The sequence below is a fragment of the Apis laboriosa genome, unplaced genomic scaffold, assembly GCF_014066325.1.
Source record: "Apis laboriosa isolate Shangri-la unplaced genomic scaffold, ASM1406632v1 scaffold34_cov151, whole genome shotgun sequence".
NCBI classification, from domain to species: Eukaryota; Metazoa; Arthropoda; class Insecta; order Hymenoptera; family Apidae; genus Apis; species Apis laboriosa.
Genome location: NW_025222928.1, coordinates 6,282,592 through 6,299,599, shown reverse-complemented (window position 1 = coordinate 6,299,599; position 17,008 = coordinate 6,282,592). Strand labels below are relative to the sequence as shown.

The 17,008-nt window shown below is 36.3% G+C and overlaps 2 protein-coding genes across 2 annotated transcripts in view; both read left to right on the top strand.

Moving 5' to 3' along the window:
• The window catches only part of LOC122714974 (uroporphyrinogen-III synthase), a 42,066-nt gene extending 39,907 nt beyond the window's left edge, over positions 1-2,159 (top strand). Inside the window, exons 3-5 of the transcript XR_006346748.1 lie at positions 1,185-1,393; positions 1,522-1,617; positions 2,061-2,159. The gene's annotated coding sequence lies outside the window, so the exon portion shown is untranslated. The remainder of the gene's footprint in view (positions 1-1,184; positions 1,394-1,521; positions 1,618-2,060) is intronic.
• A 46-nt stretch (positions 2,160-2,205) lies between these two features.
• LOC122714972 (dual specificity protein phosphatase 10) overlaps positions 2,206-17,008 on the top strand; it is an 84,874-nt gene continuing 70,071 nt past the window's right edge. The window contains exons 1-2 of the mRNA XM_043936802.1: positions 2,206-2,341; positions 4,282-4,467. Of these exons, the coding sequence (XP_043792737.1) occupies positions 2,221-2,341; positions 4,282-4,467 (307 nt within the window). The 5' untranslated portion in view covers positions 2,206-2,220. The remainder of the gene's footprint in view (positions 2,342-4,281; positions 4,468-17,008) is intronic.

The window sequence follows — 17,008 nt, the reverse complement described above, 5'->3', positions numbered from 1 at the left end:
TTTTGCTCTAAAAAATCGGTTCTCTAAGAAACGATGGATTAATTAAGGAAAATTCATACAATTGGCAAATAAACGATTATTTTTATATAAAAATCGATTCTCTAAGAAACGATGGGTTAATCAACGAAAATTCATACATTGGCACAATTGGCAGATAGACGATTATTTTGTTCTAAAAAATCGGTTCTCTAAGAAACGATGGAATAATTAACGAAAGTTCATACAATTGGCAAATAAACGATTATTTTTATATAAAAATCGATTCTCTAAGAAACGATGGATTAATTAAGGAAAATTCATACAATTGGCAAATAAACGATTATTTTTATATAAAAATCGGTTCTCTAAGAAACGATGGATTAATTAACGAAAATTCATACAATTGGAAAATAGACGATTATTTTTACATAAAAATCGATGAAAACGATAAACTGAATATTGAATGAAGAAATGTGAGTCAGAGTTTTGTTTTAGTCCAAAAAGAGTGGAGGATTCAATTTTTCAATAATTTGACAAAGATTCAAAGAGGAAAGAAACGATGAATTAATCAATAAATGTTCATATGTATTGGCAGATAAACGATTATTTTGCTCTAAAAATCGGTGAAAACGGTGAACTGAATATTGAATGAAGAAACGTGAATCAGAGTTTCGTTTTCGTCTAAAAAGCATGGAGGATTCCAGTTCACTCCGATGCAATTTCTCGACGATTTGATAAAGATTCGAAGAGGAAAATAACGATGAGTTCAATCAAGGAAAGTTCATACATGTACAATTGGCAAATAGATGATTATTTTGCTCTAAAAAACGGTGGACTGAATGTCGTATGAAGAAACGAACGTGAGTCAGAGTTTGAGCTGTGTTTACTTATAGATTGTTTATAATGGATGAGTCATCCCGATATTTCAATCAGGGCGCAACACAGTCAGTCGGCAATTATTCGTTAAATTAATCTTATCGATGATCATCCGAATCTTTTTTGGAAAAGGAAAAAAAAAGAAAAAATTGACAAAAATGCATACTGGAAAAATCGATAATAATATTTCCAGCTTTGAAAGTAGAAATATTCTTCTCTCTCTCTCTCTCTCTCTCTCTCTTTCTGGGACAATCGAAGAAACACCACCATTCCATGGTGTCCATTTCTCTCTCTTCATCTTCTTCTTTTTTTCCTTCTTTCCTTTTCAGATCAAGTCGCAAGATCAAGGATAGAATTGCGAACAAGGAAGCGAGGATCCAGGGTTAGTAACGTCGAATATGGTGATTCCTGACCGGTGGATCGGAGGTGGATCGTTAATGGAAGAAGGCCCGTCGTGATTTCAATCAGCCTGACCTCCGATTTCCGACTTCCCTGTACGTGATTCGGTCGTCACGGCTTCGTGACTCCAGCGAAATCGGTAAATATCTGAACAACATCGGGACCAACAAACTCTTGACTAACAACTCTCCCTATCCTAAAGATCTTGATCTCTGTGTCGCGTTGTTCATGAGAATTCTTTTCTCTCCTTCCTTTTTTCGATTTCAGATCGAGCTTCATCCGCGCCTTTCCTCTTCGAAGAATGCGCGGGAAAGGGAAACATGTTTGAAAAACGTGCTTCGATCTCCCGCCTCCTTACTAAACGTAAGTACACATCGAATTAAACATATCATAAAATTAATTAAAATTAATTAAGATTATTAAAATTTATTATTTTAATTAATTTTATTAATTTAATTTATTATTTTACCATTAAAATTAATTAAGATTTATTAAAAAATCACACCGTTTGTAATACCGTGGATTGGAATTTCTTTAAAAAAAAAAAAACTTAATCGGATAATATATCGAGTGAAATTGAAATTTTCTGATCTGAAAATCTGAAGAAAGATACCTGAGAAGAATTGAAGCGACGCGTGGAAAAATCTGGGAAAAGAAAGAATCCTTCTGAAAAAAAAACTCGACTCGCTGCAACTTGACAACTTAGAAAACAACTTGCCAAAAAAAAAAAAAAAAAACGAATCATAAGAAGAAAGAGAGAGAGAGAGAGAGAGAGAGAGATTAATTTGTCTCACTTGATTCCGCAGATTGCCGGTTCGATTGAAAAAGACGACGGCGTAGTTGGACCGGGGGGAGAAGGACGAGGAGAGGAGTGGAAGGCCTGATTTAACGAGGTGGCATGCCAGCGCGACCTCCGAGCTCGGCTTCCCGGTACGTGAGTCAGGATCGCAGGAATCGGGCGCGAGGATGAGCGCAAAGATATCCCTGGCGAGCCGCGGCACGGCACAGTCGCCGGTCAACCATCGTGGCAAATCATCGTCGGGGCTGCTGCTCGCCGGGAAGTCTGTGAAGAGGCCGTCGTCGATGAGTAAGTCGATACCTCTCCACGTGGTGTGTCGTTCAAGGAAAGGGAGAGGGAGAGAGAGAATCGAAGGAATTAAATTTAATTCGAGTTAAAATTCTATTCGATTCTCAACCAAGTTAAAAGTGTAAAGTAGACTCTTATCGACGTGTCGAAGTTGTTTATAAACGTGCGTTACGATATGTTTGTCTTAATCTTGGATGGAGGATGCGATCGAAGGATAAGTTTTTGTTTTATGAACAAATTTGAGAAAATTCGTAAATTAATTAAGCGAGAGAAGTATATATTTTATCTTATGAATATACGGAATGAAATAATTTTCTATCGGATTATTAATAATTTATGGTTATTATGGATACACGTTTTTTGAGATTACGATTGAATTTATTTTAGAATAATTAAATATTGTAATATTGTAGATTCGTTATATATGGTTATCGCGTTGGTAAATCGCGTGTCTCGTATTTATAACAATTACCTCATGCCTTATGGTTTTCCTTACGTGTTCATCGATTAAAAATGCGTCGAATAGATTCACGGATTCGGAAGGCAAAACAAGGAATCGAATTCTTGTTTCCGAGCGAGTGATGTGGCGCGTCCGATGTTTGGGAAACAAAGGGGAGGAGGGAGGGGAGGTGAATGGTCGTGTTTGAAAAATAGAGCGTTCTCTCCAACTCGAGTTTTCTAAAACACCAAACGTCGTTGCGCGCCCATTCTTTCGGATCACAATTGACGTTTCCGCCACGGAACGCGATGAATAATCGATTGATAATTTATCCTTACTGCCACGCGAGCGTGTCGCCATCACCTGTACGATTAATTTTAGATCGCGGAAACGATTCCGATAAATATAAAACTTTGTTCCAATCGATTCGAATCGCATCTCTATACCGTCACACGAGGTGCAATATTCCTCTTTCTGTAGTCGAAAATATCTTCATCTCGCGCGTCCCTTCAATGACGAGATCCAACCTCGAGATCGAGTCAATTTCAAACCCCGAGGTCGTTCCCTCGCCGAAAATACGCCGCGGCAAAAGTTTCGTTTTCGTTTCGATCGTGTAAGCAAATGTTCTCTCCGAACATTGCTTTGACATACTTGAGTCGACAAATTCTTTCCTCGCGTTGCGATGTAAGCAGGTTGGGAAGAGGGAGGGGCAATGCGCGAGTTTTTCGCGAATGGGAAGAAAAAGAAAATGGTGGAATGAATATACTCTAGTACGTGTTAATGGATTTATTAATAGAATTAATCGAAACAAAGTCAGAAATCTCAGTGTTAGATTTAAACTTGTTCAACAATCCAAAGACACTTCGTTATTATTGACTGGATCTAACAATAACCGGGGAAAGTTATACGTGTACGAAGGAATCAATGGTGAGAGACCTTGCGCGAACGATAGCCCTCTGGCGGCAGACGCGGGTAACATCGCTATAAGCGATCGATCCTCCCGAATAATTTTACACTTTTTACATTGGAAAAATCGATACGTTGTAAAGATTTTCCGCCACAGACAAATTTATCCACCAAAATCTTTTAATTTTGGAATTCTTTTTTGGAAAGCTTTGATAAAGCTTCGTTACTTAAATTAACTTATCTTCTTTACAAAGAAAAATCGAACAAATCTTCGCTGATAATCAGTATACGTACAGAGAGAGGGATTCGGAAAGAATCCCTTCAATTAAAATTCCCATCGTATTCCCAATGCGATAAAAGGAAAGAGAGAGAAAAAAAAAATAAACGGTGATAAAATCTCGGTTCGAAACGACCGGTTCTCAATTTGGTTCGCGTGGCCACCTGTTACGGTGGAGACACGGGAAATTTTGCAATAACACGCGCATACGAATATATATATATATATATACGTGTAATTCGCCCGACTCACGACTTAATGATACACCACTATACGCGTCACGAGATTACACGAGTCAACGAAGGATGCGTTCATTAGCCGTAGAGGTGACTGGCACCGAGGAAAGAGCCGTCAAACGAGCCGCTGTCCCAGAACTGGAAGCATCGTCCAGCTCGTCGCGTCCAAACAGTTTGTTGGAGAGAGAGAGCAACATGCCAGTTTTAACGCGCGCCTGCACTACTGCCACGCTCCCGAGGATCAAGAGGTTCAAATTCGCTTCGTTCGGTGAGTTGACATGTTCTATGTATATATGCATATATATATTTCTCGATTTTTTTTTTTTTTCCTTTCTCGGTTTTTTATCTTTCGATTTTTTTGTTCCCCAAAGTTTTATAACTTTGTTTGTTTCGCGATAAAGTGAACAGGATTAAAATCGAGGATCTGAGGTTTGTTTGAGTCGGGATTAAACGGAGAGTATATAGAAATTAATGTTTATTTATTCGCTTGGTTATTTATCATTATTATTATTATTATTATTGGTATTTTTTTATTTCAAATACGAAAGAAATAACGAGCAAGTAACAAGAGAGACGAGTAAGAGAACAAGTTTAAGAAATTTAAGACACGAGTAAATATTTTTATAATTGGTTCGTTTATCTCGAGAGAATAAGTATACTTACGAATTTGTCATGCTTTGCTCCAATTCCAATGCATTCTATACTTTGTTTTTTTTCTTTTTCATTGTTTCTTTCTTTCTTGCTTCTAAGATATCTTTTTATATTATTGATTTTAGATAATAGTTGTTGATAATATTTTCTTTTTTAAAAAACTTTTTTTATCATTAAAGATGACACGAAGCATAGGTCAGGATCACTGTTGCGCGATATTTCATCGTCGCTTTTAATTGCAATCGTGACGTTGCTTGTAAATCCGTGATTCATACACGCTAGTTTTTCTTAGCGTGACATTTTAAAAGTCACTTTACACGTTGCAATCGATCAGTCGCGTATCAGCCGATACGTATTCAAAGAACTGAATGAGCCTTCTCTAATCGATCCTTATCTAAACATCAACATCGTTCGTGTTTAAAACACGAAAAATTTCGATTTCCAGTTTTCTCGAGCGATTTACGTAACGTAGAGGAAAACAAGATGATCGATCCTCTGGAATAACAAATGACATCAATGTTGATATGGAACAAGTTGAAATAGAAAAATTTATAAGAAGAATTTTCCTAGCTGTAAAATCCATCGAAATATTATTTTCATTCTCGATCTTCTTCGTATTCGTTCATGTGAAAGAAAAATTCTGAGATCTAAAAAAGTCGAGATAAAATTAAATTTCCCTTCTATTCTTCCAACGATAAAATTTCTATTTTTAAATTAATCATCTTTAAAACTGGCGAGTGATTAAAGATCGGATGATCCTCTCTGAAGGTAATGCTATTATTATATTCGATAATAATTTTCCTTCGTATATCCTACTATTTATTTATTTACAAAAGGAACTTTGAACCCTGATCGAGTCATATTGAAATTAAATTTATTCCAGTGGTTCTCAATCAGTGAGTCACCGCTCTCGTTTTTAACCGAATTAACTTTTAATCCTCTCCAAAAGGCAATGTCGTTAATTCATTTCGATAATAATCTTTTTAACATATCTACTCTGAATCAATATTAAAAATTTCTTATAAATTCCGTACAATTCTCCTTCCTTCCTCGACCAATTATTTTTATTAATGAAAATACGATCCCGTTTTTACTAGAAATAGTTTTTACTAGAAATATATTTCAAAATAATGGTATATCTAAGAACCCTCAAACTCTGAATCAATATTAAAAATTTCTTATAAATTCCGTACAATTTTCCTTTCTTTTTCGACCAATATTTTTCCAATATTACTTTCCACGAAAATACGATCCCATTTTTACTAGAAATAGTTTTTACTAGAAATATATCTCAAATTAATTGTATATCTAAGAACCCCCGAACTCTGAATCAATGTTAAAAATTTTTTATAAATTCCGTACAATTCTCCTTCCTTCCAATATTCCTCTAGATTCCTCTAGAGCAATATTTTTCTAATATTACTTTTTACAAAAATATAATCCCGTTAAATTATTACTAGAAATATATCGCAAAATAATGGTAAATCTTCATTCTCGATCGAAGGAAGAAGAATTGAAGAAAAAAAAGAAAAGAAACGTTTCGTTATTTCGCAAATATTCCCTTTCCATCAAACGTTTGAAAATATATCGTAAAATAATAATAAATATTATTATAATATAATAATAAATATAATAATAAATATTCACTCTCGATCGAAGGAAGAAGAATTGAAAAAAAAAAAAAAAAGAAACGTTTCATTATTTCGTAAATATTCCATCAAATGTTTGGAAATATATCGTAAAATAATAACAAATAAATTAACAAAAAAATTATAATATAATAATAAATATAATAATAAATATTCACTCTCGATCAAAGAAAAAAGAATTGAAAAAAAAAAAAAGAAAAGAAACGTTTCATTATTTCGTAAATATCTCCTTCCCCCTCTCCCTTAAACGTTTGGATACTAATTTTCTTCGGGTCCAACGCACACTTCACCCAGTATTTGTCCGCGAATTGATTCGCGTATAAGAGACGCGGCTCGAATGCGTAATTACCGCGGAAATGGTATACTGGAGCAACTGGTCAACGGCATATATACAAATATAAATACCGCGGTTGGTTGGGCAAGCCGCACGTTGAGCAGAATCGGTGAGTCAAGTTGTGTGTGACGCCACACTTCTTCGAGAGAACCACTTTCTATCGCGGCATTCCGCTTGTCGTTCGACTATCGATGACTCGGCTGTAAACCGAACGTTCCACGTTCGAGAAAAAGGATGAGGAAAGAGAGAGGGAGAGAGAGAGAGAGAGAGAGAGGAGGGGAAAAAGAAAGAAAGAAAAAGAAAAGGGAAGATGAGAAACGACGAATCGTTTCGTCACGATCGATCGTAAATTGCTGCGTAAACCAAGAGCTTCTGATAACTCGCGGTGTTCCATTTCGTTTTTTCCTTTGCGTTTTCGTTTTTTGGAGGGGGAAGAGGGGAAAGAGGGGGGGGGGGGAGGGCATTCAACGATTCTTCGATGAATCCCTCGTTATAGTCAGTTGAGTCACAGTTGAGGTTTAATTATGTGTCGTTGTGACGATTTTGCAATGTTGCGTTCTCATATGCTCGAGTAACGTGAAGTTGTATACACGAGGTAAACGTTTACGTAAATTCGTAACTTTTTTTTATCGGTAGATAATTGTTTAAATGGAAGATAAGATTCGATTGTTCGTGTTCCAAATATAGTAATGAATTTATTTTTATTTAAAACGTGCAACACGGTTATATGTGTTCTTTCATTTTTTGAATAATTAAATGAATAAAATAAATAAAGAAAGAAATGGAAGGTAAGATTTGTGTTCTAAATACAATAACGAGTATTTTCTTTCATATACATACATGTTATAACGTGTTATTTGATATTTTGATTCGATTTAAATAAATCATTCCAATTTATTCCATATTCGTTCTTGTAATATGATAAAGTGAAATAATTCGTCAACTTGCCCTCTCGTTCCCGTAAAATCATTCGAACAACAATTAATCGAATTATTACTCGTAGATCAGAATACGATAAAAATAATCCGACAATCGTGTCTCAATCTTTGCCTTCACTTGTTCAACTTGGAGATCTTCTATCATCGATAATTTTCAAATTTTCAAAAAAATCCGTTATAATAATAATAATACATAACAATTTGACAATTTGACAAATTTCGACAATTCGCACAAAGATTCGGGTTTTGACGGGGGATCGGTCGCCGTCAATGCGACGAAATTAAAACGAAATGGAAATTGGCTCTCGGTGCTAAGTGTGAATGAGGAAGCCGCGTGGGACGGATCCTGTAATTGGAACTTCTTGTTTGAATTTTTTATTTGTCAACGTTGCTCGATTTATCCCATAAATAATTCATAACGCGTATCCAGCTTCGATGATCTGCATAAAGGAGTTTGAGGAGTTGCACTGGTGGGTAAGTAGATGCGTGTGTTATGCGCATCGAATCCATTCTTTTATTATCTGTACACTGTACACCGGGTGACGTCAGGCTGATAGCGCAAAGACGCGTGTTTACACGCGAACGAGGCTGTGTACTCTGGTTGTTATCGGTGTTAGCGGCAAGTGTTACGAGCTACTACTATAAGCATGCGACAAATAATATAAAGAGGAAATCGTGGCAACAGATATCATCTCTCGCTCTCTAAATTTACCGAGCCCCGATTTCGAGCGAGACTCGATAAGATTTCGACCCGTCGAGAATCGTGGAAAACGAATCGTGGAAACGAACGAATCGAGAAATCGAGAATCGTTTTATGAATTATGATAAATTCGTGTATATATATATATTCGTTGGATCGTGATAAATTGATGAAATTACACTTGTGCTTCGTAGCTTCTCAAAATTAATAATAACTTGTCAGCAAATTTAACGTGACACGCGACTCTTAACACGTCACGTTTACGAATAAATGACTTCATCGAAATGTTAATTTGTGACGCGCGTGGTATCTTCCACTTTTCTTCTACTTTTTTTTTTTTTTTTTTTTTTTTTACAAATTTTTGATACATTGATTGCGATTCTTTTAATTTCGAGAAACTCAGTCCTCGGTGCAGCAAACGAATTATTCGGAATTATTCAGATTTCTTTCTCACATCAGAATCCTATTTTATCCTTCGTTATTCTTCGTTCAGAAAATATTCGATTCTACTTTTCACGATTTTTTGATTCCTGATATATTAAAACCTACGATTATTCTTTTAATTTCTGGTCATTTCTATCAAAAATCTCAACCTCCTCAATGTAATCGACTCAGAATTATTCAGATTTCTTTCTCACATTAGAATCTACGATTATTCCTTTATTTCTGATAATTTTTATCGAAAAACTTATTTTCAGTACAGTAAAATAATCGTTCAAGAAATCATATTGATTCTACTTTTCACAATTTTCTGATTCCTGATTTATTAAAACCTACGATTATTCTTCTAATTTCTGGCCATTTATATCAAAAATCTCAGTTTCCTCAATATAACAATCAATTCAGAATTATTTACATTCCTTTTTCATATTAAAATNAAACCTACGATTATTCTTTTAATTTCTGGTCATTTCTATCAAAAATCTCAGCCTCCTCAATGTAATCGATTCAGAATTATTCAGATTTCTTTCTCACATCAGAATCCTACGATTATTCTTCGTTCAGAAAATATTCGATTCTACTTTTCACGATTTTTTGATTCTTGATATATTAAAACCTACGATTATTCTTTTAATTTCTGGTCATTTCTATCAAAAATCTCAGCCTCCTCAATACAACAACCGGTTCAGAATTATTCAGATTTTTAATTTCTCGCATCAGAATCCTACGATTATTCTTTTATTTTTGATAATCGAAAAACTTATTCTCGATGCAATAAAATAATCGTTCAGGAAATCATATCGATTCTACTTTTCACAATTTTCTGATTCCTGATATATTAAAACCTTCGATTATTTTTTCTAAAAATTTCAGCCATGCATCTTCAATGCAACAACCGATTCAGAATTATTCAGATTTCTAATTTCTTGTATTAGAATCCTACTAAAGATTATTCTTTTATTTTTGATAATCGAAAAACTTATTAAACTATTATCAATGCAGTAAAACAAGTCGTTCAGGAAATCATATTGATTTTACTTTTGACAATTTTCTGATTCCTGATTTATTAAAACCTACGATTATTCTTCTAATTTCTGGCTATTTATATCAAAAATCTCAGCTTCCTCAATATAACAATCAATTCAGAATTATTTATATTCCTTTTTCATATTAATATCTACGATTATTCCTTTGTTTCTGATAATTTTTATCGAAAAATTTATTCTCGATGCAGTAAAACAAGTTCAGGAAATCATATCGATTCTATTTTTCACAATTTTCTGATTCCTGATATATTAAAACCTACGATTATTCTTTTAATTTCTGGTCATTTCTATCAAAAATCTCAGCCTCCTCAATATAACAACCAATTCAGAATTATTTACATTCCTTTTTTATATTAAAATCTACGATTATTTTTTTTTTCTGATAATTTATTTCTGATAATTATCTTTATTCCTGATAATTTTTATCGAAAAATTTATTCTCATGCAATAAAACAAGTCGTTCAGAAAATCATATCGATTCTACTTTTCACACTTTTTTTTGATTTCTGATATATTAAAATCTTCGATTATTTATTCTAAAAATTTCAGCCATGCATCTTCAATGCAACAACCGATTCAGATTTCTAATTTCTCGCATCAGAATCCATTCTTCTTTTGCTTCCAATAATTTCTATCTTAATGCAATAGAAAAACGTCGCCTAAAAATCATATTCGATTCAACTTCTTCAAACAAATTTCTGATTCATATTCTAATTCTCGACCAAGAGTTTAACATTTTCCCAGAAAACTGAACGAAATATTTATTTCGACAAATCCTCCTCCTAATCTCTCCACTTTTCCCTATCTAACGCTCTCCTCAACAAAACTCTCCTCAACAAACAAACAAATTTTCTCGCCAAAGAAAATCCCCTCCCTCCTTTCCCAAAATCGAGATCTCTCTCTCCCTCCTCCCCTCTCCCGTTCTTAAGAATCAACAGCATCAGCAGAAGCAGCAGCAGGGAGGTCCGTTGTTTGGCGAGGGCAACGGCGGGGCTGCATTGGAAGATGTCAATTGAGACAGTTCTAACAGACAATGTAAACCTTCCGCGTGCACAGGGATCGTGTGTGCAAGTATGTTTATCGCTCGTCCGACCCGAGTGATGCTTCTGTGTATGATGTCAGACTCTATCTTTGGCGCGGAGTAGATGACCAACGCGAGAGAACCGGGCTGCGCATCTGCGCGGAAATCTCGATTAAATTCACCAATTCCTCCCCAGGTTTTACCAGATTATGGTAATTTAAAATATCCATCACTTTGAGGAAGATGGACGATAGAATAAATTTGGGAATAAATAATTTTTCGAGGTCGATTCGGTGTAAAGGAAGACGATTCGTGTTCCACGAACGAATTGGGTGGATATTGGCACGTTTCGTTTTGGAAATTTTTGAATGATTTCTTGGACGACAGAGAAAAGTTCAGATCGGTAATTATTGGGGCAGAGTTGGTTCAGTGTTTTGTGGAAGAAAGTTTTTTTCGAAATTTCTTCGATGAAAGTTGCAATTTTAAATTATTATCAATTTTTTGATGATTTCTTGGACGACAGAGAAAAGTTCAAATCGGTAATTATTGGGGCAGAGTTGGCTCAGTGTTTTGATGAATTGTGGAAGAAAATTTTTTTTCGAAAAATTTCGGAAATTTCTTCGATGAAAGTTACAATTTTAAATTATTATCAATTTTTTGATGATTTCTTGAACGACAGAGAAAAGTTGTGGAAGAAAGTTTTTTTTCGAAAAATTTCGGAAATTTCTTTGATGAAAGTTGCAATTTTAAATTATTATCAATTTTCGAGGGGACGTAGAGAGATTTCGCTTATCTTATTGTTTAATAATGTTTTATTCGAAGTAAGATGGTTTGTTTATCTTTCCTTCTTCCTTTTTCTTTCTTTCTTTTTTTTTTTTTTTAATTACTTATCAGTGGGAAACGATTGCTTAAAACGGATGCATGATGCAAAATCGTTCGCATAGGAATATTTTATTCCGAGAAACGTAATATCGTAAAAAAGAATGGCGGAGACGTATCGCGTCATTCGTGTTTACCTCTGATGCTTTTCTCGTGTGTTTTCCATTTTACAGATCACGCTCTCCTTAATCTTAAACAATCGGCTGTACAATTGATAAAATAAACCTTGAGTTTTTTTCTTTATCGTTTTTTATCTCCCTTTTCTTTTCTGGTATCTTCAATGCTCTTAATATATTTGTAAAATCAATTTTTACAAATATGTTCGTTCGTTTCGTATAATCCTATAATTTTTTTAAATTCTTTACTTCTTTCTTAACTTTTGTTAAGAAATGAAGATTTTTAAATTTTTCTCCTTTTTCTTCTTTTTCTCGCAAATTATGCGTACAAGTGTACCGATACTTCGCAATCTTATCGAAACAGATAGATGGAGAAGATTGAGAGAATCTACGATTGAGTGCATCGATTAATTCTATAACAATATGTCGATATGATTGGTCGATAACGTTTAAACGTTCTCGAACGAAAAGAAATTCGAATCCAATTTATTATTCCTCGTTGATTATAATTTGGAAACTTTTTGACAAAATTGAGACAGTTACCCACGAGATGGATTATTATTGTATACGCCTGCAAAAACAACTCGCCTATCGATTCGTCGAAACCTGAGAAAATCGTTTTTCCATCGAATCGTAAAATTGTTCTTTTATCGATCCCCTCCAAAGAATTTCCATCGCTGATTCTTATCCATCATCATACCCAAATAATTCGAAAAATAGAATCGAGATATCATTAATGAAATTTGGAATTTTCTTTCGCGGGAAATTTAAAAAAAAAAAAGGAAATAAAATCCACAACCGATTATTCCATCTTATAAGAAATAAATATTGTGAAAAAGAATTAAATATTGACTCACAACAAACTTAACTCTTGTTATCAATAATTATAACCAGAATTTTTTGATTTCAATATTTTTTTATAAATAATTTGTAACAAATTTTTGATAGAAATTTCTTTCAACAAAAAAACAGATCGAGAAGATAAGAAGATTCTTAAAATACTAATATTAAGAGAATTTAAAATTTTTCTCCTCCCTCTCGAGGATCTCGACGCCTAACTGAATCAAATTATAACGAATCCTAAGCATCTCTAAGGTTGAAGAATCGTGAGAGAGAGGCCGAAAGAGCAAGCGAGAAGTATCGGTGGCCGATCGATTCGATGAATAATTCATGGCCCGGTTCGCGAAAATCGGCGTCGACGAGGAGGGGCGATAATAATAATAGGTTTGCAAAAAAGGCGGCGCATTGGAAACGTGGAAAGCGAGGCGCTCGTCGATTCGGAAACGGCGATTCGATTTCGAGCCGCGTGGGATGTGGTCGCGTGAACTTTCACCGTGTTGCGCGAGACAGAAACGCAGGTGACACCATCGATCTTGCGATAATTTTCGTCGTCACGAATACGCTGAATTTTTCGTTGAAACTCGTTCCTGTTCCTCGAATCCATCCACCAAGTAGTAGGTATCGACTCGACAGAGCGAAAACGGAGCGACGATTTTTCAGATTTTTCATATTGTGAAAATTTTCGCGCCAATTTTAAAAAGAAAAAATATCGATTTGGACGTTTAAGAAGGGAACTTTGTTTGATTTTGAAAGTTTTCTGAGAATTGGACGAATCGGTGGATGATGAATTTTTCGATTCCTTATTAAAAAAAAGACTCTACTTTGTTAAATGAAAAAATCAAAAATCAAAAATTTTCCATTTTCACGAATCTCATCCTCGTACTTAAACTTTCGACAAAAGTCTCAACTTCTGAACTAGAAACGCGGTTGACGATTAAATTAAAAATCGGTCGTTTGATTGGTTTCTTTTTTTTTTTTCTTCTTTTTGGAAATGTCGTTCTTATCGAGGGAAAATTCGTGGAAAATCGATCCTCCCGAAAAAGAAAAGAAGCCCTAGCGGATTGGGGCGTGCGCGCGCGCGCGTTATAGGCAAGAGGTGAGTCACTCTCAGTCACGTGTACGTGTCTCCACGTGTAAGTGAGTGCATTCATATGTACGTATACACTCGATACGTGTACACACACGAGTCACTGGATTCACAGTGCCGTATATGTTCGAGGTTGTTCGAGTTGTTCGTTTGAAAAATTCTTGGAAACGTCGATAATCCTTATCGTTTAACGATCTGACATAACGGGAAGATATGGATATACGAAGATTTTTTTCTTACTGTACGCCAATCGATGCGAATCACTTTTGTTTTCGAATTTAATCGTCGCCGAATTCTTTTAATCCTGTTAAAAATTATTAAAGTTCATCGAAACATATATACGGATACGAGGGAATAAAGAAATTATTTTTACGAAGTTCGAATGTTTGAGAATAGAATATTCGTGATTTTTCGTAAGTTTAATTTCACGGTGATAAATCTGGAACTCTGATGTAAGTGGAAGAAATTTATACGTGTCGAAAAAAAGAAAAAAAAGTTCATCGAAGTGTATATTGGACAATGAGGAAATTAAAAAAATTTATTTTTACGAAGATTTGAAAATATTCGTGATTTTTTTCGTAGATTTAATTTCACGGTGATCGTAGATTTAAATCCAAGGTGACGTAGGTAAGAGAAATTTACACGTGTCGAAAAAAGAAGAAAGAAAAAGAAAAAGAGGTGAAAACGTGGGATATTTCGTTGGCTGGACGGAATTAGCTAGGTAACAAGGTAATCGTTCGGTTCGAGTGTTTGTTTTATCCGAAACGAAGTATACGTAGGTCTATTAATACGTTGGTAAGGCAGAGTGGTCGCTAAGTAGTTACTAATTTTTGTTACACGTGTGCGAAAAAATACACCGGCACGCGTCGAAGCTGTTGTGACGTTAGTAGAAAAGGTGATGCATTTTCTCTGATCTTTCTTTTTTCTTTTTTTCTTTTTTTTCTTTTTTTTTTTTTCTTTTTCTTTTTTCCACTCGATGGAAACGAGGATTAATGGTCGGATCGGAAAACGTCGCGAATAAACGAACGATATTCTGAATAACGATCCATGTAATCCAGAATTAGAAGAACTTTCGATCCTCGAACGTTAGAAAGACGAGGGTTCTTTGACCCTGTCGCGCATTTTCGTAACCGGAAGCTTAACAAGCGCATTGTGCCTCCGTGACCAAATATAACCTCGGCATTTTCCATCGAAAATTTATTCCTTCTAAATTATTTAGAAAATTATATTTAGAACAGCGTAAAAATATCAACTCCCGAAACGATTCACTCTTCTTTTACGTTTATCGAGGACAAACGTTTTCAATATTTTTCCGAATCACAACGAAAAACTGTAAAATTCTAAAATTCTAAGATCCATCAAATAATTTACTTCCTATTACACTTATCTAAGTACTAAGTCCTCGAGTTCCTTTTCGAAAAATTCCATCCACACCGAACGAGACAAATTCGAAGGAAAGAAGGAAAGAAAGAAGAATATTCTAATCCCATTCTACGTAGCAAAAGGACAATTTCCCCGCAACGATAACATACGTACCTGCTCGCTCGCTCGCGGATACCTCGAGTCCTCCCGATGGCTCGCTCGCTCTCTCACTCACTCACTCACTCACTCACTCACTCACTCACTCACTTGCTCGCTCGCTCGCTCGCTCATTCGCTCGTTCGCTCACTCACACACGATCGGCCGTGTAAACTCGCGCATAACCTCACGAACACACATAGAGACGGGCCGTGGCCTCGCGTGGTCGGTAGTACTCGTAGATCGCGATCGGGCGTTCCGTGGGGACGAGCCGCTCAGTCTCAGCTCGTCGGCCGCAGTGTACGGATCTATCGAGCACGCTCGGTCGATCGCACACGATCCGCATCGTGTTTACTTCCGGCCCCTATCGTGCTACCGCAACTCAACCGGAAATGTTGACGAAACGAGCCAGGCACGGGGGACGTCGTACCCGCGTGCCAACGCTCTCCTGAACACCGCACTCTCTCTCTCTCTCTCTCTCATCTCTCTTTCTCTGTCTTTCTCAACTTCCTCGTTCTCGTGAGGATAATTTCTTCTCTTATCTCCTTCTCCTTCTCCATCTCTTCTCTCTGCTTCTTCCATTTTCTTTCTCTCTCTTTCTCTCTCTCTCTTTCTTTCTCTCGATCTTTCGTACTCGTTCCTTTGTTTATCGTTGTTTTTTTTTCTTTTTTTTTTCGTTCCCTCGTTCTCCTTCTCGCTTCCCCCTCTTTCCCCCCGTTTCGCGCGTTCGTCGGTTCTTCCCCTCATTACCGGTCGAGGACGGCGCGCCTCGAAACGTAATCCGGTGAGGACAGTGGTGGTTCCATGCGGTCGCACGTGGATTATCGTCGGTTGTTATCGGGATACGGAGTGCACGGGTTGGTGAGCAGGCCTCGAAACGACGACGACGGTGCGTCACCGGCACGGCTCGTGAGGTGGCTGTTGGTTTCGTCGTAAAGGCGAACCGGTTCGACCGATCGGGAAAGGTAGGTTCCTCTCCGACGAACGTATTTTCGACCTATATTTACTTATATATCCCTTTTTTCCCCTCCTTTCTTCCTTTATTCATTCTATTTTATCCTCCGTTATTATTATTATTATTTCGCAACACCGAATCTTTACGATATTCGTCGACCAGCATCGCCTCGATCCATTTTGCGCCCGATCCACGAGCGTGTTTGGTAGTCGGTTGGAACGATTATGGTTGTTGACGATGTTGCGATTCTCTCGAACACCGGTGAATCTTGAATCTTGTCTGGTCTTTCCTTTAATTGGACTGGATGGGGTTGCCCGCGATGCTTATCTGGATGGGAGATCGGTGTAATTGCGAGCGTAATCGTGGATAAAGTGAGATCACTCTCGACTGAGATCATTCTCGAGTTTACCTCGAGGACCCTGTTTGCTCTTCTTCCGCCAAGCTCAGAAGGGACGCCCGTTACGAAATCGCGCTTTCCTCCTCCTCCTCCTCCTCCTTGTCGTTTTCTTCCCCTTCGTGGAGAAATTGGGGAAAGCAAGGAATGATTAGGAAGAGATTTGATTTAAAATGATTTTCTCAAATAAATCAAGTGCAAGTTTCGTCTCTTTTATCGTAGCTTTGTGAAAATTGCGTA